The sequence below is a fragment of the Yarrowia lipolytica genome, chromosome 1F, assembly GCF_001761485.1.
Source record: "Yarrowia lipolytica chromosome 1F, complete sequence".
Taxonomy (NCBI): Eukaryota; Fungi; Ascomycota; class Dipodascomycetes; order Dipodascales; genus Yarrowia; species Yarrowia lipolytica.
Window position 1 is genome coordinate 2,280,312 of NC_090775.1, and position 25,476 is coordinate 2,305,787.

At 48.8% G+C, this 25,476-nt stretch overlaps 14 protein-coding genes and 1 non-coding gene across 15 annotated transcripts; 10 read left to right on the forward strand and 5 right to left on the reverse strand.

Moving 5' to 3' along the window:
* Positions 1-202: 202 nt before the first annotated feature.
* On the reverse strand, positions 203-3,796 carry YALI1_F22836g (uncharacterized protein; the record flags this gene model as incomplete). Its single annotated transcript, XM_505517.3, has 2 exons — positions 203-3,345; positions 3,610-3,796. 2 exons carry the CDS (start codon positions 3,794-3,796, stop codon positions 203-205), a joined length of 3,330 nt encoding a protein of 1,109 aa, XP_505517.3.
* An 80-nt stretch (positions 3,797-3,876) lies between these two features.
* Positions 3,877-5,202, forward strand: YALI1_F22841g (uncharacterized protein; the record flags this gene model as incomplete). The annotated part of the gene is made up of 1 exon (XM_505518.3): positions 3,877-5,202. One exon carries the CDS (start codon positions 3,877-3,879, stop codon positions 5,200-5,202), a length of 1,326 nt encoding a protein of 441 aa, XP_505518.3.
* Positions 5,203-5,380: 178 nt separating this feature from the next.
* On the reverse strand, positions 5,381-5,772 carry YALI1_F22858g (uncharacterized protein; the record flags this gene model as incomplete). Its single annotated transcript, XM_505519.3, has 2 exons — positions 5,381-5,568; positions 5,631-5,772. The coding sequence occupies 2 exons, from the start codon at positions 5,770-5,772 to the stop codon at positions 5,381-5,383; spliced, it is 330 nt and encodes a 109-aa protein (XP_505519.1).
* A 671-nt stretch (positions 5,773-6,443) lies between these two features.
* Positions 6,444-7,028, forward strand: YALI1_F22867g (uncharacterized protein; the record flags this gene model as incomplete). The annotated part of the gene is made up of 1 exon (XM_505520.3): positions 6,444-7,028. One exon carries the CDS (start codon positions 6,444-6,446, stop codon positions 7,026-7,028), a length of 585 nt encoding a protein of 194 aa, XP_505520.1.
* Positions 7,029-7,765: 737 nt separating this feature from the next.
* YALI1_F22880r lies at positions 7,766-7,847 on the forward strand. Its single transcript has one exon. It is a non-coding gene; the product is annotated as a tRNA-Ser (tRNA).
* Positions 7,848-8,076: 229 nt separating this feature from the next.
* Positions 8,077-9,531, forward strand: YALI1_F22883g (uncharacterized protein; the record flags this gene model as incomplete). The annotated part of the gene is made up of 1 exon (XM_505521.3): positions 8,077-9,531. The coding sequence occupies one exon, from the start codon at positions 8,077-8,079 to the stop codon at positions 9,529-9,531; it is 1,455 nt and encodes a 484-aa protein (XP_505521.1).
* A 124-nt stretch (positions 9,532-9,655) lies between these two features.
* YALI1_F22908g (uncharacterized protein) lies at positions 9,656-10,558 on the reverse strand (the record flags this gene model as incomplete). Its single annotated transcript, XM_505522.1, has 1 exon — positions 9,656-10,558. One exon carries the CDS (start codon positions 10,556-10,558, stop codon positions 9,656-9,658), a length of 903 nt encoding a protein of 300 aa, XP_505522.1.
* Positions 10,559-11,235: 677 nt separating this feature from the next.
* On the forward strand, positions 11,236-12,531 carry YALI1_F22915g (uncharacterized protein; the record flags this gene model as incomplete). The annotated part of the gene is made up of 1 exon (XM_505523.3): positions 11,236-12,531. The coding sequence occupies one exon, from the start codon at positions 11,236-11,238 to the stop codon at positions 12,529-12,531; it is 1,296 nt and encodes a 431-aa protein (XP_505523.3).
* A 739-nt stretch (positions 12,532-13,270) lies between these two features.
* On the forward strand, positions 13,271-13,747 carry YALI1_F22935g (uncharacterized protein; the record flags this gene model as incomplete). The annotated part of the gene is made up of 1 exon (XM_505524.3): positions 13,271-13,747. The coding sequence occupies one exon, from the start codon at positions 13,271-13,273 to the stop codon at positions 13,745-13,747; it is 477 nt and encodes a 158-aa protein (XP_505524.1).
* Positions 13,748-13,776: 29 nt separating this feature from the next.
* On the forward strand, positions 13,777-15,407 carry YALI1_F22940g (uncharacterized protein; the record flags this gene model as incomplete). Its single annotated transcript, XM_068283421.1, has 2 exons — positions 13,777-13,865; positions 15,254-15,407. 2 exons carry the CDS (start codon positions 13,777-13,779, stop codon positions 15,405-15,407), a joined length of 243 nt encoding a protein of 80 aa, XP_068139522.1.
* A 21-nt stretch (positions 15,408-15,428) lies between these two features.
* YALI1_F22957g (uncharacterized protein) lies at positions 15,429-16,403 on the forward strand (the record flags this gene model as incomplete). The annotated part of the gene is made up of 1 exon (XM_505525.3): positions 15,429-16,403. One exon carries the CDS (start codon positions 15,429-15,431, stop codon positions 16,401-16,403), a length of 975 nt encoding a protein of 324 aa, XP_505525.3.
* Positions 16,404-17,064: 661 nt separating this feature from the next.
* On the reverse strand, positions 17,065-17,520 carry YALI1_F22978g (uncharacterized protein; the record flags this gene model as incomplete). The annotated part of the gene is made up of 1 exon (XM_505526.3): positions 17,065-17,520. The coding sequence occupies one exon, from the start codon at positions 17,518-17,520 to the stop codon at positions 17,065-17,067; it is 456 nt and encodes a 151-aa protein (XP_505526.1).
* A 1,536-nt stretch (positions 17,521-19,056) lies between these two features.
* On the forward strand, positions 19,057-20,457 carry YALI1_F22993g (uncharacterized protein; the record flags this gene model as incomplete). The annotated part of the gene is made up of 1 exon (XM_505527.3): positions 19,057-20,457. One exon carries the CDS (start codon positions 19,057-19,059, stop codon positions 20,455-20,457), a length of 1,401 nt encoding a protein of 466 aa, XP_505527.1.
* A 967-nt stretch (positions 20,458-21,424) lies between these two features.
* Positions 21,425-22,138, reverse strand: YALI1_F23024g (uncharacterized protein; the record flags this gene model as incomplete). The annotated part of the gene is made up of 1 exon (XM_505528.3): positions 21,425-22,138. One exon carries the CDS (start codon positions 22,136-22,138, stop codon positions 21,425-21,427), a length of 714 nt encoding a protein of 237 aa, XP_505528.2.
* A 2,332-nt stretch (positions 22,139-24,470) lies between these two features.
* Positions 24,471-25,361, forward strand: YALI1_F23047g (uncharacterized protein; the record flags this gene model as incomplete). Its single annotated transcript, XM_505529.3, has 1 exon — positions 24,471-25,361. One exon carries the CDS (start codon positions 24,471-24,473, stop codon positions 25,359-25,361), a length of 891 nt encoding a protein of 296 aa, XP_505529.2.
* Between the last annotated feature and the right edge of the window lie 115 nt (positions 25,362-25,476).

Below are 25,476 nucleotides of genomic sequence, written 5' to 3' on the forward strand. Positions count from 1 at the left end.
ATGTGATGAATGAAAGAGGAAACGCACAGACGTGTCTAAGCGTTCCGCCCTAGTAGAACAGCCCGAGCGATGCACTTGCAACATTTTCATAGACAAACACAACCACCAGCCGTACGAGAGTATTTGGTGTTATACTGGTAGATTCATTCAAATCATTAATCATTATTTTACATATTACTGATATGCTGATGTTCCATCCCTCCTACTCCCTTCTAACCTCGGCATCAATTCTTGTCAACGCAGTCAGCTCGTTGGTCATGCTGACATTTTCACTTCGAGTCAAACTCTTCATCATCAGACTCTTGTTCTTGTCATTGGTCAGCTGTCGCAAAACATTCTTCAAGTACCCATTCAGAATCTCAATGGGCCAGTTTGGAGGCACCGCGTTGAGCACAAACTTGGTTTCAAGATGGTTGCCGTACTTCTCCATGACGTGACGACAGTAGTACACTTTTGTATCCTGGTCAGACGTGATCTTGAGAAGCTGCTTGAACAAGTGAGTAAAAAGAGACCGTTTGAGAATCTCATCCGCAGCAGGTGTACTTCCCTCCACATTGTCAACATTGGCACAATAGTCGACCGCAGTCTGATAGTCAGTGAGATCGTGCACCAGCATATCAATGCATCTCTGATGGTCACCCAACTGGCCATAAATAATGACCAACTCCAACAAGAACTGGTTTTGATAGGGAATGAGCTTCTCTTGAAAACTAAGATAGTCTTCGAGAGTCAAGGACGACGACCAATTAACATCAAAATGCCACTTGGCGTCCCCGAATACACCTTTTCCACGAGATTTTTTGCCATTGTGAGACTTGTCATCGCCCTTCTCCTTCTTCTCTCCACACAGTCCCCGGTCAATCATTCGAATGATCTCAACACGGCTGGCCAAGGTGGTGTCGGTGCCCTTCTTCGACTTGAGGAACTCAAAGTACGACCGCTTAGGGGGGTTGAGAGCCCTGTACGCTGCTGACACCTCATCCTCGTCGTAGTCCTTGGCATCTTTGATGTCAGCAATGCACTCGTCAATCAGTAAACCAACATACTCCCCAACCATACTGACCTCACCCTCTACGAATAACATCTGTTGAAGGTAAGATTTCCAAGCCACCTGGTTCTGCATGGCCTTGATGGCGGTCGAGATCTTGTCCTTGTCCTCCTTGGAGTTAAACTTGATTTTCGAGCCTGCATTCGAACTGTCCTGGTCCACAAAAATCGCCACGCCTTCCTGAGGAAACTTGTCGACAAGCCAGAGTCCATAAGCACGCACCAACTCTTTGTCTGAGCATGTCTTGAGCAGCGCAGAAAGGCGCTTGGGGCCATTGGTGAATAAGGGCTCCTCAATGTCACCGGCAAGAATTGACTGCCAGATTTCACAGACAGAGGCAATTTTGTTGACACGGAGATCGAGCAGCGAAAGTGGGTACCACTTCTTGTGCTCCCTGAGAATCTCCGCAGACTCAGAAATGCCCTTGTCGGTCACCAGCTGGCTCTCAACAAGATGCATGATAGCACCTGTGACAACATCAGACGAATCTTCGGCCGTATTCTCCTTTAACAGGTCGCTGGCACAATCGGAAACCAGCAACTGGCACAGGAGTACCTCTAGCATCCATCTACCCTTGAAATCAGCAGTGTTGGGGTCTCGCAGATGGTACTGGCAGATATCGTAACAAGTATGCCACCATTTTCGTGAAACAACGTCCCCAGACTTGTCATCTGGAGCCACCATGCTTTTGGACACATCAAGAGCAGTAACCACACCATTGGGTACCTCCAACTTGTCCAAAATCTTGGGACAGAAAATGTACATGAGAATCTTCAGATCCAACAGGTAATCGTGGAAAGAGTTGGTCCATATTTGCTTGAAGTCAGCCTGTCTGTCATGAGACAAGTGCGACAAACATACCAAGAGTTGCAGATACTCTTTTTGGCGGTTGGCGGCCTCTGAATTGGCATTATCTCCATGTCCGAACGATTCCAATTCGATATAGAGCTCTCCCAGCTTTTGCTGCTCGACTAGATTCTCCAGATGAAACAGTCGAGGGGTGGAGATGTATGTGAAGACTCCTTTGTCAGAGTAAGTAAAGATGTTTGAAGATGTTTTGCACCAAGAAGAGAGTTTGGTAGAGTGAGAAGACTCTTCTATGTCCTTAATGTCATCCTTCGAGCCACCTTTGTCCTTGGCGTAGACATCCACCAGTGTCAACTTGTTCACCATCTCTGGGAACGGAATATCGAACTGTTTGAGCACCTTGGAGATGGTTACCTTGGTGGCAGGTTCCACGGTGGCCTCGGTATTTTCCTTCGAAGCCCCTTCTGGCTTTTTAGCTTCTTCCCCGGCTTCATTATCGGTCCCCTTATCCTCGCCCTCTTCAGATTCACCCTCGGCATCTTCCATGTCCTTTTTGTCCTTCTTGTCCCCCTTGTCCTTGTTTCCATTATCACCGTCGGTATTGCTATCCTTCTTGCATTCCTGCTTGTCGTCAGACTTCTCCTCTTTGCTGACCTTATCATCCACTTCATCGCCAATCAAGACCTCTGTCTGATTGACGACATTATGGAAACACACTTTTTGACCAACAACCGCGCCAACAAGAGGATAATCGACAACCACCGAGGTAGGATAATCGTTCCACGCAATGGTACCCCGCGAAATGTCTCCATCACTGTTGATGATCATACCCATGGCAGGATCTCCCTTCTGAGTTCCACATGCAACTAGAAACTCGGAATCTCCGACAAGGGCTGCGACGGGCTGCGGCTTGAGATCTGCTCCGCTGTCGGCACCACTCCACACCTCAAACAAGGGCACTTTTCGTACTCTCTCAACGTCCACAAGATCATATGTCTTGGTATTACCAACGAGACAAAGACGGCCTCGACGCACTCCTGTGAGAGCCTCTGCATAGCTCACGTCCTTGACGAGCTTCAGGCCGTTTGCAGACACATTGACGATTCGTATAGTGTTTTTCGTGAATGTAGTGACGTGGACAGAAGATGCCGCTGCCGTGGGGTTTTTGAGAAGAGCTTTGCTGATGTCTTGATCTACACACATGTCCAGAACATCTCTGACCTTGCCAAAGCCGGAGGCAGGAGCGAACTCTGGCACTGAGAACACGGAGACAGTGGAATTGGACAGAACCAAAGCTCTGGAGATCTGGGGAAGTACCACAATCTTGTCGACGGTCCTGGTTCGGGTAGCATGCACCTTTTGCCTGCTGGCAATGATGTACTGTGGTGGTGCAATTTCACGTCCCCTGTCGGTAGAAGAGACCTCAATGTCCTGAACACAGAAGAAGTGCAGAACTTCTCCATCAGAAGTACCTAGATAGAGAGAGTTTTCTGTGTTAGAAGACGGAAATGATTGGAATTTAACTGTACTCATCCATCGTAGGAAATGTGTGATACCCCGCAGGGAACCGAGCAGCACTCGACACCCATGTCAGCAGTCACTTTGGACTATGGAAAGACACGTGGAAGGTACCGCAAACATGAATGTGTTTGTGTCGTTTGATTTCGGAGTTTGAAAGAATCGTCTTCGCCTCACTGAAGTGTGTGATCCCATTGCCGATATGCTGACATTCTTCCTCTCTCTCTCATACTCACCCCATGCTTCAATGCAGGTAATGGTGGCGCCCTCCAGCACGTCTGGAGCCAGCGTCTGCACCTTGAGATACGGCGGTGTTTCCATCGAGGCCTTGTTTTGAAGGGTCGCGGCGACGTGATGTGCTGTCTGTAGCAGGTCAACTGGAAGTGTGTTTTGTTGAACCGACGAGATAGGGTTGCAGGTCATGCAGACTACTCCGCGTCTTCATCAGGATTACAACCAGCAGTCTAAAATCAGCACGAGACTGCAACTAAACGACCGCGGAAATGAGCATATCGTATACCGGCCAGCTGCCCACGACCAGCCCGTTGTCGCTGACTCAACTCATCACCTCAGACCGATACCAGCAGGTTATTGAGAATGCCGATGCTGCCCGGGCCCGAGTGAGAGAACAGCTCAAACACGCCAAAAAGACAGGCGCCACAGAGGCGAATGGCGACATTATGCCTGTGATCAAGGCTCTGGAGGAATATATGCCACACATTACCAGCATTGTCGACAACGAAGGGGTGTTTCGATTCACGTCTCAGATCATCACTTGCTGGAGACTTCCGTTCCAGTCACAGTCGTCAATGGCCAACAAGACGCCTCTGCATGGTCTCAGCTTCGAATATATCATGGTACTATTCACGTACGCTCTGGCTCTGGCTACCTTGGCCAACCAGTACGTGGCTAGAGATAAGGAGGATCGATGGAAGCATGCCAGTGCATACATTAGTAAAGCTCGAGGCGTGGTAGACTATCTCAGGCAGTGTCGAAGCTTCCAGATCATCTGCAACGAACCTCCAGCCTCGGTCCCTCGAGACCTCAGCTCAGCTACAATGTCGGCCCTTTCACACATGCTCTGTGGAGCGTCCCACATGCTCATTCTGTACAAGTGTGATGCAGAGACCTATCTGGATGGAGGAGCTCCGTCTGCAGGCGCAAACTCGGGAGGGTTTTCAAGCTCGTTGTTACTTCGAACTGCAATCTTTGCCAGAGATCAGTTTGAAACCGCTTCTGCCCTGCTGGGAGAACCAGTATCGAAACGCAAGCTGGTGACGAGTCTAGTCAAGGAAAAGAGCTCCAAGTTCTCACTGTCAAAAAAGCTGCATTTAAGGAAGGACGATGGCTCCCCGAGTTTGGCGCCAGTGTCATCCTTTGAATCAAACAGAGACCTGTCGTCGACGTCTTCGGGAACTCTAGACTCGCTGCTTTCCTGGCTGAGCAGAGCACGAGGGGTGGCCGAGGGATTCGTCTTCAAGCACATGGCTATTCAGGCGTATGAGAACAACCAGATTGGCAAGGCTGTAGGCGCAGCTTATGCAGCCATTCTGCAACTGGAAGATGTCAAGATCCCTCAAAAGTCTGCTCTTTATATTCCAGTGACCCATCTCAAGGAGACGCTGAACCGTCACCATGCCGACTACAAGGCTGACAATGATCGTCTATCGTTTGAGCCTGTTCCTTCGCCTTCAGAGCTTGCTCAAGAGTGGCCCTCCGGTCGACAGGTGATTTCTGCTCAAAAGTGGACTCCACAAACAAGTCTGGATCTTGGAGAGGACACTTCCTCCTCCGCACCCAAGTATTCTGGCCAGGGTTCCTACTACTAGCTACTTGTAGTTGTACTCCATCTGCACACACAGTCAACACACAATCCACAATCTACAAAACCAATCATTACCCACACTGTGACATGTAACATGATCAATACAATCAGTACTGTATGTGCATACTTGTATTTTGAATAAATAACTGCCAAAGACAGTAATGCATTAATAAATAATCTGGTTAGACCTCGGAGGTCCGACGATGATGGTGATGCAATCTCTGGGTCTCCTCCACCTGCTGCTGCTGTTGAGCATCGTCTGCCGTCTCGAATGGTTGTCGGCACATGGGACACAAGCCCTTGGACGTCTCTGTTTCCAGCCACTTGAGTAGACAATGCAAATGAAACGAATGTGCACACTTTCCAATGACTGTGTTAGCACCACAACTCATTACTTCTCTGAATCATCTGAATCCTCTGAATCATACTCACTCAATGGACAATCGTCTCCTGGGTACTTGCACACAGGACACACTCCATCAAACGGAACCCGGCAGATACCACAAACTTCGTCGTTGGGCACGTCCCATTGCCACACGCTCACGGCGTTCCACTGTTTGATTTTTACCTTCATGGCGTTGCTGTGTGTTTTGTTGTCATGTACTTTACGAGTACGAGTACGAGCACTTGCCTCTCAGCACTGCTCTTCGGGATGGGTGTACATGTACCAGGGTGCAGGTGTAAACAACTTTATTTCAACTCGTCGCGCTAACATGGTGGTGTACAAATACTTGAGATGAAACAAGGTAGTGGGGATGGCGAGGGAGGACCTTTGGGTGGCGAAATTAATCTGGTTTCGACGTCCTTACTCTTCATCACTTGGTGTTACTTCTTCCACAATTGTGCATCATCGGCGAAACTCCTGCAGGACTTGCTCGATAGTGTGCAACCGCTATTGTGGATATAATCGGCATTTGTTTGGTATCATTTTGATTGGAAAAACTCTGCCATTTCACTGGCGCTACTGCCGTTCCAATCAAGTCATTATTTCGCTCAGATCTCCGTCTGGTGTGGCTGATGAAACAGTTAAGCTTAGGGTTTTGACAATAAGGTTTCCGAAGCACCTTTTAATACAACACAACATTTACTCACGCGAACTGTTGGAAAAACGCCAGACTCACTTTTCAACCGTGAACTGGACGACCCTTGCGACGACGCCGAATCGACACGTAATCACCTCTTGATTGACGTTCGTTTTCCTCACGTGACCCCACTAAACACCCCCTCACCTACGCCCACCACACCATGGCCGACTCGGACTCCAAGCCCTCCTCTGGCAACGAACTCGAACTTCGAGAGCAGGACAAGTGGCTGCCAATAGCCAATGTGGCCCGAATCATGAAGTCTGCGCTGCCCGAAAACGCCAAGGTGTCCAAGGAAGCCAAGGAGTGCATGCAGGAGTGCGTGTCCGAGTTCATTTCCTTCATCACCTCGGAGGCGTCGGAGAAGTGCGCAGCCGAAAAGCGAAAGACAGTCAATGGCGAGGACATTCTCTTTGCCATGCTGTCTCTGGGCTTTGAGAATTACGCCGAGGCCCTGAAGATTTACCTCACCAAGTACCGTCAGAACCAAAACTACAAGCAGGAGAACAGAAGCGAGAATCGAAAGAAGAAGACGCTGCCCGCCCAAGAAGGAGCTGTGGCTGCTGCTGCTACCGGTTCGAACCCCGTCACTGAGACAAACTCGCCTTCCCAGCAACAGCAGGAGGAGTACTACGCTGCCTACGACGTTCCAATTAACGGACAGGACCCTACCGAGCAGCGGTTCTCCGAAGAGCCCACCCAGGACGAAAAGGCCATGTATGACGCTTATACCGGTGACTACTACTAAGTGTCTGATTGGAGACACATGCTACGGACCTTTCCCTTTGTACTATTGATGACTATTTATAAAGTGTATGTGATATATTATGACTGTATTGTACTCGTATTTGTACGGCGGTTGTTGAGCTATAGTTTTTGGCATGGAACAAGCGCGAGATATGCTGTGGAAATGATCTTCGTGGAGTGCTACTTCTTTTGTACTTGTAGTACGGTAAGCAGACACAGTTCATAGAGTGAGCACCACCACAGCTGTACAAAATGAAGCGCTGAGACGTCCGGTATCGTAAATGTGAATAATTCAAGTATGCTAGTAGTTGTGAATTACACCAACACCTAGTAGTTGCATTGGCATTTCTCTTAACAATCTATGACTTGTCTGTCAAGGGTCGAACGATGTACACTTCAAGCAGTGGCCATGTCCTCGACATCGTTCTCAAAGAGAAGACACAAAAGATATGAGGACTTCTCCATCTACTAAAATAGGCCTCGATAAGTAATTAATTCCGTTTTTCCCGCTAAAATAGTTTGATTTAGATCCGCTTTGAGAGTAGGGTCAGAGCAAGTTGTTGTTGAAGTACTTCAAATGATTAGTGTGAAAGCTGCGATCAGCAGAACTGAAACAAAATTTGATGAAGTAAATTATACACAAATTATTATCTTTTGATACCACTTACTAAGCATTTTCAGGGAATTTAATGGATCTTATGAGTGTATTGTTTCAACACTTTTCAGTAGGCATATTTGGGCATCCTGGCCGAGCGGTTAAGGCGAGAGATTAGAAATCTCTTGGGGTTTCCCCGCGTAGGTTCGAATCCTGCGGATGTCGCCATTTTTTTGCGTCGTCTTCCTAGCTACAGAATAATACTTCAGTTCTTCTTTTCGCATGATTTTTTCTTCCTTTTTGATATCCCCCTTGCGTTTATGAAGTTTTGGAGAGAGTAGAGTCTTATTCGTCTTTTTGTACGTCTTCTTGCCTGTTCGACTAAACGCATATCATGAGTTGATTGTTTACGCGTTCTACATCAACACGCGTTGTTCGACATTTTCAGCGCAGAATGAAGAGGAAACACGACGGAGATTCGACAGACGACGATATATCTGGTCAACAGAACCACTCGTATTCGGAAGCGCATGTCTACAGCGTGCTGAGATCGGTGTTCAAGAAGGACGCGTTTCGAGGATGTCAAAAGGAGATAGTGGAGGCGGCTATGAAGGGAAGAGACGCATTAGTGTTACTTCCTACGGGCCACGGCAAGTCATTGACCTTCCAGCTGCCAGCTGTTGCAGTTTCCAAGGGCGTCACTATGGTGGTGAGTCCGCTACTAGCTCTTATGGCTAACCAGGTTCAGGGGCTTAAGAAACTTGATATCCCTGCAGAGACACTGAATAGTGACGTCCAGGGTCACGACAGGCGCACAATTCTGCAAGATCTGGTCAGTGATAACCCTGAAACCCGCCTGTTGTACCTGTCGCCTGAGTACATCTCAAACCAGGCATTTCAGCGCATCCTCAAGCGTCTTTACGATCAGGACTTGCTGGTGAGGATTGTGATTGACGAGGCCCATTGTTGTGTGGAATGGGGTCACTCTTTCAGGTCCACTTACAAAGAGCTGGGGTTCTTACGACAGGAGTACCCCAATGTTCCCATCACTGCTCTCACAGCTACAGCATCCGAAAGCGTCCAGAAAGGAATAATCGACATTATGGGACTGGACGAGAAGAGGCTGGGAGTGTTCACCACGTCTATCAATCGCTCCAACTTGCATTACGAGGTCAGATACCTCATCCCCGATTATCGCTTCACAGACTCGAACAGTATTCAGGAAGTGGTCATGAAGGACATTCTGGAGTTTCTACAAGACTACAAGGAACGCAGACAGGCCCAGAAGTCGACATGTCCCGGTGCAGGCATTGTGTATTGTCGTACCCGAGCCTTGGTCGAGAAGGTGGCTCAGAACTTGGGTAGGAAGGGGTATGGAGCTCATGCTTTCCATGCAGGCATGGATCTCAACGTCAGAGAAGATATTTTAACCAAATGGACGGACTCGGAGCCCGGCTACGAAATTGTTGTAGCCACCATTGCATTTGGAATGGGTGTGGATAAGCCCAACGTCCGGTTTGTCATCAACTTTGATCTTCCTGACAACCTGGAGTCTTACTACCAGTTATCAGGTCGAGCAGGCAGAGACAACAAGGGCGCCAGGTGTATCATTTACTATTGTTCAGGTGCCCATAGCCCTACTGCGAATGCCGATATGAAAAGGTACTGTTCCAAGGCCAATCAATGTCGTCATGTTTCTATTGCTGAATATTTTGAACCCCAGAAGACGCGAACCGTCAAGGAGAGAACCCAGTTGGCGAAAGAATACTGTGATTATGCTTGCGATGTGTGCAAAAATAAGCAGTTTGTGTCTTCTAGATACATGGCGATGGTTAGAGCTGTTGACTCCTTGTCGGAGGGTGTATCTAGCACTCAGCCTAGTTGTTCCAGGAGTTTAGCCATCAAGTGATAGCTTCTTTGTAAACCCTCGCAAAGCATCACATAAATTATTTGTATTTATACCAATCTCATACCGACTAGGTGGCTCTTACAGGGTTGTACTGTTGAAGATAATTTATTAATTTTACATTGGTTTACTCGTCGTCGTCGTCGGAGTAAGACATAATCTTGACCTCCTTCTTGAAGTTCTCGGCATCCTTGGTGATGAGAGCCTTGAAAGCCTCGGGATCATCAGCAAACTCGACCAGGAAGTCGATCTCCAGGTCGTGCACGTTGTTTCCAAGCACAATCAGAGAGTGCAGAGGCTCGCCAGACTCGTACTCAGCAAGCTCTCCCAGAGAACCGGCCTTGATGCATTGTCGAGGAGATCCTAGTCGAGAGACAGCAATAGCTGGGGTGTCGGAACAGTACACCTTCTCATCTCGAGATTCCTCAATCTCCAGCAGCTGGGAAGCAGCCTGCTCAATAGACATGTATCGGGGAGGCTCAAAGACGTTTCGGCCTCGCATAATGTTTTCAATGCTCTGCTCCTTGACCTTGATGTCAAGAAGAACCAGGGTGTGCAGACCAATCTTTCGGTTCTCGTGGATCTTGTCATAGAAAGAATCGGGCTTCCATGAATCGGTGAAGAAAACGAGAGACACGGTCTGGCCAAAGTTGTACAGCTGCAGACCGCAGGCTCCAACAGCATTCATGACCGAGGCGTTGTGGATAGTCTGGTATTTGATTCCCAGCTCTCGGGCTCGAATCACCAAGTCGGTATGGGTGGTGGCTCCAAAGGGGTCTCCCACCACCAGAAATGCAATATCGTCCTCCTGGGCGCCGGCCAGAATGTCGTCGGATGCCTGCTCGACCATCTCTCGGTCGGCCAGAATGAGCTCCTTGCCGTAGAACTTCTCCAGGGTCTCCTTCTCGGCGGCCATGAGAATCGAAGTGTACGCCTCGAGGTAGACTCGCTTGCACTTTTTGATGGTCTCCAGACCTCGGACAGTGATGTCGGTTTCGTGGGACAGACCCAGGCCAATCAGATGAAGCATTTCGTGTAGATTGTGTGTCAAAAATTGGATTTTTGGGAACTGAAAAACTCACCAAAATTAATTTGCGTGGGAGTGCGTCTGACAGGTACGAGGTTAAGCGGGTCATTCGAGATGGGTGGGGTGAGTTAGTGCAAATGTAGAGGGTAGGTATAATGCAGTGAAGGAGATTTGGTAACCCCCTCCAGACAAATTGCTTCCTTGTTTCATTGCTTCCTTGTTTCATTGCTTCATTGCTTCCGTTTATATCAACCACAACAGTAGTTCACTACTCCACAGGGAAGTCACTTGAGGATCAAGTCAATAGTGGAAGAAAAGTATAGTTTGAAGATAAACGATGGCGGCTCGGACCCAATAACTTTTTCATGTTTGGTTTTCAACTGTTCCCCTCTCTGTTTACTAGTTTAGTACATCTGTTCAATATATATATTTGTCTATATAGAGCTTCTTTATGGACTCAACGATTCATGTCCATCAAAAAACTTGTGCATAGTGCAGGTACGATATGATACTGTACAATAACTGCAAGTGCCAGAAAACCATACGAGACGATATGTTATGATTCATTATAGAGCGATAATTGGATCGTGGTATGTGTGCATATTCTATACAGGGTTAGTCAAACTCACAATCACTCCTCCTCCCCTCACACTTGCGAGCTAAACCATCTCCGTTTCGCCATGCTACCATCGGAGATACTCGACCACATTTGCTGCTACTTAGATCTGGAGGCTCTCGTTTCCCTTACTCAAACCAGTCGAGAGCTGCTGGAATTGATTTTTGAAACAACTTACCGTGACGTGCTTCTGAGATATTGCCCCTTCTATGATCTCGACTACAGCCAATGGGACAGCTGGAAGGCTAGTGCCCTTCACTTTTCAAAGGTGGACACACGGCCTTTCGAGTTGAGTCTGAAAAATCCAATTCATATCAACACACCTCTTCCAGACGATTTCCAATGTTTCTGCCGCGGAGCAGATCTGAAAAGCGAAATTGTCTACGAAGATAGCGGTGTCTTCATCGAGAACAAGTTTGTGAATCTCAGCCAATCGCACAGGAAAGTCCCGCCTTCCCCTATACTAATGTACATTGACAGCGCTCCCTTTGGCTTGGTTCACGAGATCAATTATGGCGAGGAGTCTATGAAGGTGGTAGGCGACTTCCATCGATCTATTTGCACTTCGCAGATAATGGCTGCTGTTTCAACCTATGGAGACCAGCTCGGTCTTCTCATGAAGGATCTTACAGAAAAGATGGAGGATCCCGAAGAAGCTCCCTTGTACTTTGCAAGACTACATGGTAGAGGGCCATTCAGATTGCAAGCTGTGGGGAAAAGGGTGATCCTGGTCGTCACGGGACACAAGGGAGAGCTATTCTCGTCTATATTCAGCGCGCCTGGCGGATTCACGAATCTTGTGTACACGAAACCGCTTAGAAAACTTCCTGCTGGGATGCTCTTCTACGACGGCCATGTTTACGACGTGTTCATGTCTCTCTCGAAGAAGCCTGTTGTTCAGAGCACCAGATCCAACTCGTCTACTCCTGAAGAGTGGAAACTAAACAGATACCACAAGGTGGAACAGGACGAACGACACACACAATATGCCTTGATCTACAACCAGCATGGAGTGGTTTCTGCGCTTGTCGATCTGAAGGAGCACAAGATCCAAAACTTGATGGATACTCCAAATGCCCCGCAAAGCTTTGGAACATGGTCGATACCGACACAAGCTTTTGGCACAGAGCGCCACCTGATCTTTATTGGCATCTCCAAAGGTGCTGTGCGCATTCATAAGTACTCGGAGACATATTTGGCAGATAGGTACAGGGGCCAGAATCACAGAAGCATGCCGATCGGTCTGGATGTATTTCATCCTGCTGAGGAGGACTCCACCGATGTTCTTACCTATTCAAAGTTGAATTCCTTCGTCGACCGGTTTGCGGGTTTGAACATTCCTTCTTGGCCCGGGGAGTGAAAGCAGCATACAGGCTCTCAATCTGATCTGAAACAACAAAAAGCAAATACTACATGTACGAGTATGAGTACTTGTAGTTCCATTAATGTGCAGCACATTGTTCACTGTGTGTACTAATAGCACGCGGCGCACCTTTCCTCCAAAAGTTGTCGCTCGCTAGCTTAAGGCAATGTCTGCAAAGATTAAGCACATGTTGCTACCTTCCATAATAATCAATATCGCCATGTTGTTCGTCTTTCTACCTCAATCACATGTGGATGGCATGATAATGGCGACGCAGAAAAAGTTGAAAATAAGGCCATTCCGTTTCATGTGATTGTGGGGAAGAGTACAGACGGTGGCTTCGGTGCAAAATTGTAGATCTAACGTTGTTTGTCAGGGGAACCGCTACAATAGGTGGGGAAGTTACAAAGGTCTATACCGACAGTTATGGAGAAAAAATGGAGAATAAAAATGTATGGACAGAGATTTATTGTCTCTTAAACCCCAGTAAGAGAATTATCCAACCATTTTTTGTCCATTCATGGCAGCTATGGAAGCCTGTCTCCATTTGCCACCATCACCAAACCCCGCCTTACATATGCACCATGATAAGCACAAGTGGGAGCAAAGGCGTTAACACACCTAAGCCTAAATATATATAGGGTTGCCCAAAAAAGACCATTCATATATATCACACTCGACGTCTGTCTCATTTCATCTCTCTTGACCACGTCTGAAAACTTGTCGAACCCCCACAATGCCCACCATTCACACAGAAATCGAAATCAATGCTCCCGCAGCAGTCGTCAGCCAGATTCTGTACCAGTTTAACAAGTACCCCGAATGGAACACCTTCCTGACCTTTGTCCTGGGCAACTCCAACGACTACTCTCACCGACCCCAGGAGCTGGCCAACGAACACATCACCATCCAGGTGTGGACCCCCGGCAAGCAGAAGCCCCAAATCTTTGACTGTGTCGTCAACAAATGGGAGCCCAACAACCTGTCATGGGAGGGCCATCTGCTCAGCAAGCACATTATCAAGGGCGAGCACTACTTTGAGATCGTGCCTGTGAGCGAGAACAAGTGTATTTTCAAGCATGGCGAGAACTTTAGCGGCGGGGTGGCCGCAGTGGCCTCCTTCACCTCTGTGTTTGAAAACCTCAAGCCCAACTACGAGCGAATGAACCAGGAGCTCAAGAAGCGGGCTGAGGCCGGCGTCTCAAAGCTGTAAGCATGCTCATGCACCTGAAATGACATGACATGGCATGGCATGATATTGGCCATTGCAATGGAACGCGCTCTGTGTGCAACTACACACACATTGATGTATATTTAATTCACGGTAACTTGTGTTGCCCATGATCCTAAAACACCACACCCCTGGCAAGATTTCAACGCTGTACTGTAGACTGACTACCATTGCTAAGGCAGCAGTGTAGATCTCGCTGATATATTAAAGTTGCGTCGGGATTACAACCGACACCATTCCAAACGGACACAATAGTAGTGTTGTTACGCCGAAAATTTGACAGGTTCCTTCAAGACTGATCATAATCCGTCGTAGTGAATTCCAGCGAATTCTTTCAGGTATTCACCATTCCAGAGACCCTCAGATTTCATGAGCTCTTAAAGCCCTAATCAGATTAGGCTTCAAGGGATCGAGACGTTTTCGTGATGACATAAATACAGAATTGGAGACTTGAAAGAAGAAAAAATTGATATATTAAATCGAGATTTTTAGTCCATAAGAATACATCAACAGAACTACTTGAAGATTTGAAGATTTGAAGATTTGAAGATTTGAAGATTTGAAATCATTCACACTCACTCATAATCTGTTTTGCTTCACTGATGAGATCCATGAGATCAGACACGCTCCCAGTATTTACCAGTAACTTTTGTTACGCTACTTAAACCTACAAACACCCCTCCAAACATCCAGCCCTAACCCTAAAGAACATGACCATGATTTGTTATGTTTTCTATACAACCTAAAAGGACAACAGGGTCTAGCCAACTCCACACAACATGAGGCTTTTCGTAGCTACACTATACCATAAGTATATAAGCAGGGTATACAGTCTCTTTTTGATGGGCCGGATCAAGCAATCTGCCTGTGTTCTCCTGTAATAACACGTCTAGCCGCACACATATGCCGTGTCATTGTATGCATTGCGTCCACGTGTCGTGACGGTGTTTGTAATGTGGCTGTCACATGGACGTGTTTATCTCAGTCTTCATGACTTCCTCCCGTCATGTCACTTCATTTCGGTTGTGCTTCAGCCATAATTTTCTGTCTATAAATATATGGCTTTTCCCATCTACGAAATGACGTTATACACCCTGGAGCTAATTACTGTGCCCACACACATGTCTCAGAAGCATACGCGTAACCAAGGTTAACTATATTCGACTGGGAGTGCATGGAAAGGGGCATCGGCGAAGAGATGGACGGGGGGTGAGGTATTTGAGCCTCGCTGGTCGGTTTGGTGACGAGTTTTGCGGACGACAGCGGAACTCGCTCTTTGTGAACTGACGTCGCGGGATTTTAGACCCGTTTAGGCCGTCTTCCCCACGCTTGTTGACCGCTGTTTATGCCAGTCAGTGTCGGGAGCTAAAAATAGGCCAGTGCAAAAATAAAAATGCGTTATGCGCTGTTCCAGCAAAAACCAAGTGCCAAAAAAAATGCGGATGGCGTAAACTCTCCAGCTTCACCAGCACCGTGATACAGACTCAGACGAGACACACGGTCCAGCACGAGACATACGGCACAGACACGAGCACACATCAACCCTCGTTACACAGACGCAACTAACAAAAGAAAACACCCGGCCCCACACCGCCTAGCCCGCCATCAAGACACACATACTCCGATAGCACACCAGTCGTAACATCCACCACAACTGCATACCATGAAGCTCAATCCCATGGTCCTGGTGCTGGCCACGGTAGCCCTGGCCTCCACCATCACAACTCCCCCTCCACGAGCCACCCTGGCTCCTCGGCAGGACAACACAGATTCCAAGGATGACAACAACGAAAGTATCGTGACCCGGTTCACCGCCAACAAGAGCAAAAACACCTTCACCGAGGAGCCACCGACCCTGACGCTCCCCGGCATGCCCACCTCGGAGCCTGTCATCCCCTACACCGAAGATAACCCCTACGTCAACACATCCAAGTACCCCGAGGGCACCGTGTTCATCTGTGTGGGTTCCATTCTGGGAGGTCTCACACTGCTGGTCACGGCATGGCGATTCGGTGTCGCATGGCACATGAAGAAGCAAATCAAAAAGGCCAACGCTGCCGAGCCTCTCATGGCTGCTTACCACAACAAGAACCCTCGGCCCAAACGTAAGTTCGACCACAAGTCCTTGTTCCCCACGGAAAACCCGTTTGGAAATCACGCAGAGCTGTCCATGGACAACCTGTCGCCTCAGGGCAAGAGCATGTCCAAAGCGCAGGCGGCCTCCATGGCCGCCCACAAGTCGTCGCTTTTCTTCTCTCCTACTGCCGAGGTGATGAACGCCCAGAAAAATGGTGGAGGAATGGGCGAAATGCAGCAGCAGCCAGCCTACCACCCGGGATCGTCCGCAAACTCATTCATGGGCTTCAACAACTCCGGAAACAGATCTACTGCATACCTGCCTTCGGGTTACTATGGCCCTCAGTCTGGCCAGTTGAACTCCATGACCTCGCAGTCTCGAGCCAGTATGAGAGGCTCCATGATGGCTCCTTCCATGGTTGGAGGACGGGCCAACTCGCTGCGACCTATGAGTCACATGGACGGACAGAGTGGAAATATTGGAGGAGTCCGAGCTCCTTCTGCTTTCTTGGATGACATGCTCAAGGACGACATGATGAGTGAGGACGAGAGAGAAAAATAGCTGTAGTGAGCAACAGTGAGCACCAGCAGGCAAGTGAAATGATCACTTATATCTATTCACGAGAGACGAGAGATTCTCATGTCGGTCCCTGTCATCTGCAGAGGTCTTGAGGTCTGAGGAATGGGCTCAGACAGGTATTGTTGGTGGGTTATTCGATGGCATTCTTCAGTGTGGTACGCATCTGTACCCGTACAAGCAACTGAAAAGTAGTAGCAATGGCATGTTAATATGAAATTATGCGGATGATCACGGTGTAGTTGACGAGGAAATCGCTGGATGTAGGTGGTGGGTGAAGAGACTACCAAGGACGTGAAGATGAGAGATGAAAGCACCCGTACAATACTTCTAACAGGCCAAAACAAAGGTGTAGGCGATAGAAACTCCGTTCTCGTTTAAATCCTGTACAGTTATCGAATACATCTCTCTCTTACCGATGCGATAGAGGACACATTATCTGCTCCTTCGGCTGTCCAGTGATATATATATATATATATATATATATCTTGGTGTGCGATTTAAAAAATTACGGCTGCCCCTGACAAGGACATGTTGTATTAACATGTTTTCGTCTCTACAAAATGGTCATATAAATATCAAATATCTATTATTTTAATATATTACAGTCCGGTTCCTACAAAGTCGTCCCTTTCATTGGACACACTTAGTAAGAGCTGGCAGCCTGCTGGCAAGCCTTGAGGGCCTGGAGGTACCAGTCGCAGATCTGCATGTTTCCGTTGTTCTCGTCGAGGCACTTGGTGAAGGCTCGGGCGTCGGCCTCACAAGCACCGGTCTGCTGCTGCTGCTGGACCTGGGCGGGGGCGGCGGCCACAGGAGCAGCCTGCTGCTCGGCGGGAGCGGAAGAAGATCCTCCTCCGAACATGCCAGTGATTCCGGCACCCAGAGTGTGGCCAATGGTGGATCCGACGGCAACACCGGCGGCAGTAGAAGCCATCTGGGCGAACATACCGGGCTGCTGAGGGGCGGCCTGGACGGGAGGAGCGGCGGCAGGAGGAGGGTGGTTGTAGTGCTGCTGCTGGGGATGAGCCATGGTGGAGGCAGATCGGGACTGAGAAGGAGCGGCTCGGGCAGGAGCGGCTCTGGATCGTGTTCTAGCCATTGTGTTTGTGTGTTGTGTGTAACTGGTTTAGTTTTTTTTTCTGTTGTGGTGGGTAGAGGGAACCTCGTGGCTATATAAGATTTTCGGTAGCCATTTTCGAACAGTCTCGAAGCTTGAGTCTATTTGCCACCTATGTAAAAGCACGTACCAGTCGCACGAAATAGACCCTCTGAATAGAGCTCTATGTACAGCGGTATGATAGCCGAGTCGGAGATCTGGTCGAAACATATCACATGTCCCTCGTGTACTACGCCACCGCTATTTCTTCTTACACATGTCCGCCGTTAACCCCGCTCCTTAGTCATCAATACTAGAAACCTAACCCTCGAGATAAGTTACAGTACCTACGGCGGAGCTTTAGGTCGGGGCGTGGGCGGACTGGGGCACCAGAGAGAAAGTTGTATAATAGAGCAACAAGTCACGTGAGGAAGTAGTGAGGGAGACATTTTGGAAGGTCTTGGAATACTGTGGAACGTTACATTGTGAGAACATCACTCTTATAAATACATCCTGTTGTGTGTGCTTATACACTTACAAGTGTACTCACTGAGTGTCCGTACACACCCTGCTGTACTGTAAGTAAGCGCTGACCTCTCCCTCCAGACGTTGAATATTAGGTTGAAAGTATAAACCCCGCGTTGTAAAAAGTGCACACAGTGGGTGGCCAATCAGAACCGCCGAGTAGTCATAATCTGTGGGAGAGGCTGAATATCAAACAATGTCTAGAATGTGGTTGGTCGTTTCCTTTTTTGGCGTTTTTGAAGGGTTAATCTTGCATCTCATTCACAAAATATGGTGGATTCTGAAGGAGAGAGATGTAGGTTCAAATTTGGGGGAAATATAAGCCGAAACCGTAGTAGGGGTGAAGTTGAGGGGGAGGTCGTTGGGACGCCATAATATACTGTGTTGTAGGATATTCTGTGCTAAAATCAACACAAATTAATGGAATAGAGTCCTTTAGAAGTAAATATTCGCAAATTGCGTCCAAAAAATACACCCCTACAGAGCCCGCTCACAGTCACCTGAATCAACTCATTAAACGTTGCTAACCAACTTTATCCACTACTTGGAATAAAACAAAGCAGTCTTCAAACTCCCCCAAAAGATCACTTATTGAAACTATGAAACTTGCATTACAATAACCGTCCCTTTTTATCCCCTTTTGTATCTTTATATCTTCCTGTTAAACCTCTCAAACTCGCAAAACGTGATTCCTTTGAGCTTGGGAAGTTTGGCTGGTCAGACTTCCACACATAAACCTCCACCCAATGAAAGCCGAGCTATTGAAAGAGGGAGATGGTAGAACGATGCAATTGGGCTTTTTCCACGGGACAAGTCGTGAATTATATAGCTACGGGCCAATTGTCTTAATCTACTGACTTCTTACCACCACAACCACCCCCACAACCTATATACACTCCTTCAACCCTAACCCCCGTTTGCGCCAATCAGCGTTCTCGGAATACTCCCATCTGGACTAAACTCTTCACAGCGACCGAACCTCTGTTACACACCAAAAGCACAACCCCTCACACAATGCTGCGATCTGCTGCTGCCCGAGCCGTCAGGGCTGTGCGCCCCCGGCTGTCTGCTCGATACATGGCCACCACCGCTCTGCCCCAGGACCCCATCCCCTCCGGAGCTCTGGGCCAGAAGGTGCCTCACGTCGATGAGAGCCACCAGGACCTGCTGTTCCGAACCTCTCACATGGTGGAGGATCTCGAGACCTACGACGAGGACTCCCCTATCAACACGTCGGACGCCAACACCCGAATCCGAGCCTTCACCATCAACTTTGGTCCCCAGCATCCCGCTGCCCACGGTGTGCTGCGTCTGATTCTGGAGCTGTCTGGAGAGGAAATCATTCGATCGGACCCCCACGTCGGTCTGCTGCACCGAGGAACCGAGAAGCTCATTGAGTACAAGACTTACATGCAGGCGCTGCCATACTTTGATCGTCTGGATTACGTGTCCATGATGACCAACGAGCAGGTTTTCTCTCTGGCTGTCGAGAAGCTGCTCAACGTGGAGGTGCCCCTGCGAGGCAAGTACATCCGAACCATGTTCGGAGAGATCACCCGAGTGCTCAACCATCTCATGTCCGTGTGTTCACACGCCATGGATGTCGGTGCTCTGACCCCCTTCCTTTGGGGTTTTGAGGAGCGAGAAAAGCTTATGGAGTTCTACGAGCGAGTCTCTGGAGCCCGTCTGCACGCCGCGTACGTGCGACCTGGAGGAGTCTCCCAGGACCTGCCCGCCGGCCTGCTGGACGATATTTACATGTGGGCTACACAGTTCGGTGACCGTCTGGACGAAATCGAGGAGCTGCTGACCGATAACCGAATTTGGAAGCTACGAACCGTCAACATTGGAACCGTGACCGCCCAGGACGCCTTGAACCTTGGTCTTTCCGGCCCCATGCTGCGAGGATCCGGTATCCCCTTTGACATTCGAAAGAACGCCCCCTACGACGCATACGACAAGGTCGACTTCGACGTCCCCGTCGGCATGAACGGAGATTGTTACGACCGATACCTGATTCGAATGGCCGAGTTCCGACAGTCGCTGCGAATCATCGAGCAGTGCTGCAACGACATGCCTGCCGGCGCCGTTAAGGTGGAGGACTTCAAGATTAACTCGCCTCCTAGAAACCTCATGAAGGAGGATATGGAGGCCCTGATCCACCACTTCCTGCTCTACACAAAGGGATACTCTGTTCCTCCCGGAGAGACCTACACCGCCATCGAGGCCCCCAAGGGAGAGATGGGTGTCTACGTCGTCTCCGACGGTAGTGAGCGACCATACAAGTGCAAGATCCGAGCCCCCGGATTTGCCCATCTCGGAGCCTTTGATCACATTGCCCGAGGACATTTCCTTCCCGACGCCGTGGCCATTATTGGTACCATGGATCTTGTGTTTGGAGAGGTTGATCGATAGTCATAGAATACATACTAAGCAGAGTCGCATATGCGTGTGCTCGTGGAATGTACTGTAGAGGGTTGTACACTGTATGTGAGAGCAGAGTTGCTATAAGGAGAGGTGGTGGATGCGTGACTGTTAGTTGGACTGTGAGTCAGAATGGTCCGTTGAGAGCAATGTGGGTCATGCTAAATCTCTTAATGCTTTCTCTTCTACTATGGTGATGTTACCTCACAGATACAACAATCGAGATACGGGTCGCGAGACGAGTAGATGTGAGACTACAAATACTGTACACTTGTATAACTAATCTACAGGACAGGTGAATGCGAAAGTAAAATGCGATCATCTCTCGGCCGTAGATGGTCATATTAGTCACATATAATCTGATGCCGGTAAATTTCACATGTCAAGCATGTCCATATGGATCTGTCATCAAGCGAGACAGCCACCAAGACTGGAACCAATGCCGCTGGTAGTAATGGACCTTCTGGTACCAGAGCTGTCATCATTTGCTTGAACCACCTCCTTCATATGCTCACAAAATCACATGGCTGTGGTTCATCTCACACCAATCCTTTGAGCATATGTCATTCATGTAGCATGCATAAACATGTCATCAAAGAAACATATTGGGGCGATGGGAACTGATAAGGGGGTGGATGAACATCTGATCTATTGGATGAACTCGATATAAATGATCGTTAATTGAACTACTTGTAGTTATTACAAACACTTTTGCAAGTGCTAGATCATGATTACTTGTGTACACCTACTGATGCGTGATCAATAGGTAAACCATGATCTGGTGAATACCATTACCTGTCCCCTGGTGTACATAAGCATACTACGGGACAACTTCTGCACAGAGAGAGATCATTCTCTCCATGACATACTGTATAAAACCACTCGCTCCTACACCCACCGAGCTAAGCTCTCATGCCCACAATCAATAACACAATCCATTCTATCCGTAATAAATACACTACATGATGACGCACTTGGAAGACTCCTCCTTGTCATCGGCTGCAGCGCCCTTGGGCTTAGCTCCCAGAGCACATCGAGCAGCCTCGGTAAAAGCCTCGTTGACTCCTCGGTTCATCTTGGCCGAGCACTCGAGGTATCGAAGAGCGCCAATCTTCTTGGCCACCTCCAGGCCCTGCTCGTAGGTGACGTACGTCTTCTTGGCGCCCTCGCCGCCCTCCTCATTGTTTCGCAGATCGCACTTGAGAGCCACCAGCACCAACTTGACGCCCTCACAGTGGTCGGCAATCTCACCCACCCACTTGGTCTGCACGTTTTCCAGCGAGTCGCGCGAGTCGACGGAAAAACACAGCATGATGGTGTGTGTATCTGAGTACGACAGAGATCGTAGTCGGTCAAACTCCTCCTGACCAGCAGTGTCCCACAGAGACAGCTGTACGGGCTGGCCGTCGATGAAAATGTCATGCACGTAGTTTTCAAACACGGTGGGCTCGTACACGTGGGGGAAGTATCCCCGAGTGAAAACGTTCAGCAGAGAGGTCTTACCGGAAGCACCATCACCTAGAATGACAATTTTTCTTGAAACTGGGTTAGAATGATAATGAGCTGTGGTATATTTGGAGAGAGAGAGAGAGAGAGAGAAGGCGTAAGAGTGTAAACGAAGTCTCACAAGTGGTGAGAAATGAGAGGTATGAAATGGACCTGGTGAAGTCATGTTCAAACGTAGTTCTGAGACCACATCCAAGACAATGCCTCATGAGCCCACATATGTTGCAAGAAACCTCAGTAAGCCTGAAAGTCCACACTCAGATTGTGCCCTCAGGTCCTGGCTCCAGATTCAGACTCCACCACCCTCAATACTCAATATCATGCTCATGCGATATGGCATGGCGCCGCAGACAATGGGTATCCCCGCTGGTGTCGTAGGAGGGCAACTCGATCGATGTGGCGTCTTTTAATAGCAATATCGCAGTGACAACTCGGGGGTTGCAGTGCCACATGGCGTCCTCAGAACACCCTCAACATTGTAGCTCCGTCCAGATCATATCCCGTATATGCTTCAGGGTGCGTTTTGGCGCGCACGCGTGTTGCCGTGTGCGCTGAAATACTCACTAGCCTTGGGGGCTCCGCCGCAGATGGCCATGTTGAATATTCGAAAATGAGCGAGAGAGTGGAAGAGTGGTGCGTTTTACCTCGTAACGGTATGGTATATCTCTTGGTGCAGGTTAGGTGGACCACGGCTTGTTTTGGTTTCCAGCAAAGCTTATTTGCGAGTCTATGTTTTTCCCTTGTGCTCTTGTAGCGCTGCGCTTGAGCCAGAGTCCAACTGTGAGGTTACACCTCCCACGCGAGTGACGGAGTGACGTGTCCACCCTATCAGCTGCTTGTGGCAGGTGTACTTGTACTTGTTGTTTGTGGTGATAGCATAGACTAGTTTGCCCTCGGCGGTATTACGGGGTGCTACAGCTGTGGAGACGGTGTTTCCCCTCCTTATTTTGGCATAGTGCGCCTTTTACGATTTTTTTTTCTTCCCATTTATGAAGGTGACATTTTTCACCTACCCGTTTTTTTACGAAAAAAATAAAAATATAAAAACTTGTGTGTCCAGCCAAGAAAGCGCACAGTGTCACAACCTTGCCCCAGAAAAGCTCGTATTGACGCGAACGCGTGCGAGACGTCTGCGACCAGAGCGAGTCCATATCTGGCACTACAGGGCCCGAGGGCCGCCAACAAGACCGAGCTTGGCGTCGGCTCTAGCACACGCTGAGAGGCGCTTACCGGCCACAAAAACCCCCGGTGCAAAGACCTCTGCCGCTACGCATCGTCTGGTTGCTAGTGATCGACGGACCCCTGAAAGTTTCCACCCACCTGTAAGTGTGGACCTGGAGAGTGCTTAAACCGTAAGTGTTGGAGATGCACTGGCTCACATAATATGACGGTCCATGGTGCTGTGATTGTGCTGTACATACTGTAGCATTGATGAGTGTAAAGGCCTGTCATTGACAGTGTACAGCACCGACTGTGCGTATACTCCTATCATTACCCTCTGAAGCCATATGTATGTACAGTACTTACTGTTGATACACACGAGGGCGGTTCCCATGGGAACCATGTCTGATCCGCAAATGCTCTGTTTCAGACTGACAGGGGTGCTATTGTAATTGCGAGCTATAGCTCAGGCCGATGATTGGTACCCCCAGGAGAGTGCCTATACCAACCTTTTAATTAATTAAGGGATGCTATTGTCTGGAATTCACCTCCACAATATTATCTGGCGCCTAACCATAGTCCGGAACCAGCTCCCACTCGGCCCTAAAGATGCACATTCCGTCTAAGCCCATAATATCGGACTATTCTGGCTTTTGACAGTGACAGGGAAAGTGCACCAAGTGTCTGAGTGGGTAGCGTGGGAGACACATGTTGGAGTCACGTTATTGTCTGCTTGATTCATTACATGTTATGGTGATTTATCCCGATATTCCCGAACATGTGGTCGACTGTGAGTAGCGAGAGCTGCATCCGGATCGTACAAGTAAAGAGGGTAGTTGGGTCATTTGTTGAAGATCTCAACTAATAGCACCACCTGCCAAGTTGGAACCATCAATGGAATGAACAACACCTGTCTAAAGTACAAGTATGTACTTGTGCTCATACGACACGAATGGATACCACCAGTGACAGATAACTCCTATCCACGAGCATAGATCTCGTCATACCAAGAACGAACGCCATACCCGCACCATTGACCACTCTTTTGCCCAACTTGCAAAATCACGTGACATGGAGAGTTTGCTTCAGGCACATCAAGGCAGGAGCCTCAGTTAATTAGACCTCCAAATATCTCGTGTTCTTTCTACACTAATGGTGAAGTTTTCAGCATGAAGAAACGAAGATTCCAGATCAGAGCACTTTTAAGATTCAACTTTATTGCGACAGTGCAAATGGGTATTTGGCCAAGTGGAAGGGGGTATCAAGCTTGGCCAATAGTGGCTATATTTTGATTCCGAAACTTTTGATCAAATTCTGCCCTGAAAACAACTCCGTCTATGTATTGTTGTTCCCGGAATTCCTGGGGGAACGCTCCGAAAAGTCTTTCCCTTTCCCAATCTGTTGTTCCCCAACCCAAGCCTAATCTTGAGTCTTTCCCGATAATCTTGCATGGCACTGGGACTTGTAATTTCACAAGTTACAGGAACAGCAGTCTTACAGAGTCCACCATGTGGCGACTAGGTCCTCGACACTTTTCCACGTCCGCCGCTCGGGCCGCAGACTCGTCGACCCACTACTCGATTCTGGGCGTCAGCGTGTCCGCCACGGCGGCAGAAATCAAAACCGCCTTCTACCAGCTCTCCAAGGTGTACCATCCCGACCGGGTCCGCAACAAGAGCGAGGAGGAGCAAAAGATGAGCCGTCTCAAGTTCGAGGAGGTTTCCATGGCCTACACGGTGCTGTCTGATCCCGCTCAGAAGCGAGACTACGACCAGCAGAACTCGTACCGCTTTAATGGAGGCTCGGCAGGCACCCAGGGCAACCCCAACACTGGATCCGGATTCCACAGCACTGGAATGTTCCGCGAACGGCCTGCGTCTGGATTCAACCGACGGGCAGACAAGCAACGTACGTCCACGTTCCAGGGTGGCTACCGAACGTCGAAAATGAAGGCAAACACTGCTTCTTCGCGTTTTTCCGGAGAACACCGAGAGGCGTCCAACTACGACGTGCCTCACTTTGACTACGATAAACACCACCACCAACAGTGCTCGTACGAAGAACATAGAGTGCGACACCAGCGCCAGCAGGACGAGGAGTTTCGACAGGCCCGACGCAAGAAGAACGAAGAGAGACAGTATCATACCCAGGGAGGAGGCATTAACGTCGGAGCTGTTGCTGGGTTGGGGGCCACGGGTGTGGTGTTGATTGCCATGATGTGTAGATAGCGTGCTAGACGAGCCAATCGATGAGACAGTGACACCTCATTGAAGAATTCAAAGGTCTCCATTCAAATCGAACATTTACAGCCATCGAGCAGACGCATCCAAGTGACACCACTGG